Source organism: Monopterus albus, unplaced genomic scaffold (genome assembly GCF_001952655.1).
Source record: "Monopterus albus unplaced genomic scaffold, M_albus_1.0 scaffold186.1, whole genome shotgun sequence".
Classification (NCBI taxonomy): domain Eukaryota; kingdom Metazoa; phylum Chordata; class Actinopteri; order Synbranchiformes; family Synbranchidae; genus Monopterus; species Monopterus albus.
Window position 1 is genome coordinate 1355899 of NW_018128066.1, and position 2660 is coordinate 1358558.

At 38.3% G+C, this 2660-nt stretch overlaps 1 protein-coding gene across 1 annotated transcript in view; it reads right to left on the bottom strand.

Moving 5' to 3' along the window:
- Positions 1-693: 693 nt before the first annotated feature.
- LOC109969908 (phosphorylase b kinase regulatory subunit beta-like) overlaps positions 694-2660 on the bottom strand; it is a 118261-nt gene continuing 116294 nt past the window's right edge. Inside the window, 1 exon segment of the mRNA XM_020617137.1 lies at positions 694-2295. Within this exon segment, the coding sequence (XP_020472793.1) occupies positions 2158-2295 (138 nt within the window). The 3' untranslated portion in view covers positions 694-2157.

Sequence of the window (2660 nt, forward strand, 5' to 3'; positions counted from 1 at the left end):
ATGCAACTGTTCTCACACTATAAGGTACAGTAGCCCCATAACGAGTCTTTTATGTGTGGAATTTCTTTTAAGGATCTTAACTGTATGAAAGTAAATGTCCTTACTCTGAAAGAACATAAAACACAAAAAGATATAACAGCAACTTATGCACTTTTTTAGAGCTCTTACTTAATGTTGAGAGGAATTTTTATCTCGGTTTCGTCTTGATGAAGAGGGCATTTATTCAACATGATAGGCAGGCTTTCCTCTGACCAGCATGCAAGTCTGTTAGTCAACGTTGCAGACATCACTCTCAGCCTCAGTGGCATGATCAGCTTGATAAGGAGAGTGGGCAACATAAGTGGGTGTAACTGGTAGGAGCCAGGACAATGCCAAACACATGCCTTGGGGCTGCAGCAGTCACACTCCGTTTCTGATGCAGTTTTAGCCAAAAAGCAAGAGATTTTCGTTTTATGTGAAGGGATTGTACGTCTGTAATTCATATTCACATAACTTTAGCATAAAAGGGAAGAAAAGACGTTCCAGAAGCAGCTGCATAATACACACGTGAATTACATGTACAGTTTCTAGGGTGATGGTAAAGACACACAGTTGAAAATGTTTATATAGAGTTGTGTTCAAAATAAAAGCAGTGTGTTTAAAAAAGTAAGTAAAGCTCAAAATCCTTATAACTTTTATTTCCATACACGCAAATGCATTGGGAACACTGCACATTCTATTCCAAATCAAAACATTAAGAAAAATGTTTATATTCAACAGTAACTTTATTCTTTGAAACTACAGTTTTGAGTTAAAAATATTTATTTAAACAACAGTAGTAAATAATTCGCATACACACAGAGAGTGAAAAGGCTGGGGTTGGTAATAATCAGGGAGACATGCTATAAAATAAGTCAGAGCGAGTCTGTCATCATTTCTGTCTAAGGTTGACAGCAGTCTTTTCTATTGCTCTAATTCAGCACAGCAGCATTTTCTAAAGGGTCCTCAGTCCCAGGACTTCAGATGAGTAGTAGTCATTGTTATGAGGAGCCATACTGTGCAAAACAGAACTCTCAGAAACTCTATTTTATAGCCTATAACATTTGTGGAAACTGTCACCATGCTTATGTCAAACAGTACCTATTGTCATGCGGCAGACTTTGCATTCAGGTAAGAGGACACAGTGCTCCTCTGAGAGAAGCTCAACATACTGTGGTACAACAAACACCTACAGTAACTCTCACATGTGTGAATCTGGAGCAGAATAATATAGTGCACAAGTCACTACAAAATCAAAATATTATTTTATTTGCAATACATCTCAAACCCTCTAATGCCAGAGACCTATAGATAGTTTGACTGAGGTTTACAAAGCCACGTTGCATTCTGATGAAGATTTACGCATTTATTTTTATGCACCATGTATGGAATAATGGTAGAATTAAGTGCTTTCTTTTTAAGCTACACATTCTTATTGGCCCTGGGAGGCAAGTGCAAGAACATGAGAACCACATCCAAAGACACAATATGACCGTGAACTGTCTGATTCCCTGTCACACATTAACTGCTATGTAATGACTAGGTCATTGCTGGTGAGATATAAGGTATAGTTTGAACTGTCATATCTGAGCCTGGTTCATTTAGCATTGTAGTATTATTTCTAAACACCAGATAGCCAGAATACAGAACATTTAAAATGAATTTATAAGCAGCACCAAAAATGAAACGCGTAGTCTGATGCTTTGGTGAATAAACTCATTTGTATTCTTAGAGAGAAAAAACAAGAAGACTGATATTATGCTTATATCTGTATGCTAAATAAGAAGAAGACAGGTACACATGGAAAACAGAGTTCTGACAGAACTTGTGTGCAGAGGCAAAACAAATAAGACTCCAGTAATACTATAAGTATATCCCACAGTGGTTAACATTTTGTTTTTTTAATCAGCATGACTGTGGATGCATTTTCACCTTAGGAGCAAACTGCATGCATTCTAATCTACAGAAATGGAAGCTTCTGCTTACAGCTTCTCCTGTTTTCCAGGAGTGAGCAGAGTCCTGGAAGGAGGATTAGAGAGGTGAGCTGTTATCTTCCAAATATTTGTGATGGAGTCCTTGCTGGGCCATTTACTGACAACACCGCAGCAGGCTGGGACTAGGGGCCGATGTACTGTAAATCTAACTAACAGAGCATGGGTCATCCTTGCAGGGCTTGACATCCCCTTGCAGCAACTCGATCATAACAGCCTTGCTCAAGTAGCTGGCGGTGCCTCTTTTTCCCACTGGAGGTGTGTTGTAGAATGCCTCCATGTTATCCTGGGGCAAACACAACAAAGGCATGGATTAAGAAACATCTTAGAAAGATTATGTGCCTTTCAGAATTTTAATTCAAAGTCTGCAAGTATGAATGCACTGTCTGAGAGTATGATGCTGAGAGAAGAACATCAAAGATTCAATCCCACAAATTTAATAAGGATTTACTGAACTAGAAAATGACAGTACCGCCACCACTTAATTAAACTTAACCCCTTAATTAAATTATCAGTGTATGGCTGGAACAGAAGCTCAGTTCAAGTTTAGCAGGATATCAGTTCAGAAAGGTGAGGAGATGTTTGTGGCAGACACTAAGATCATGTTCAAAAAAGATGTTCTAATATCAGTTACAGTTTTTCTGAATTGCT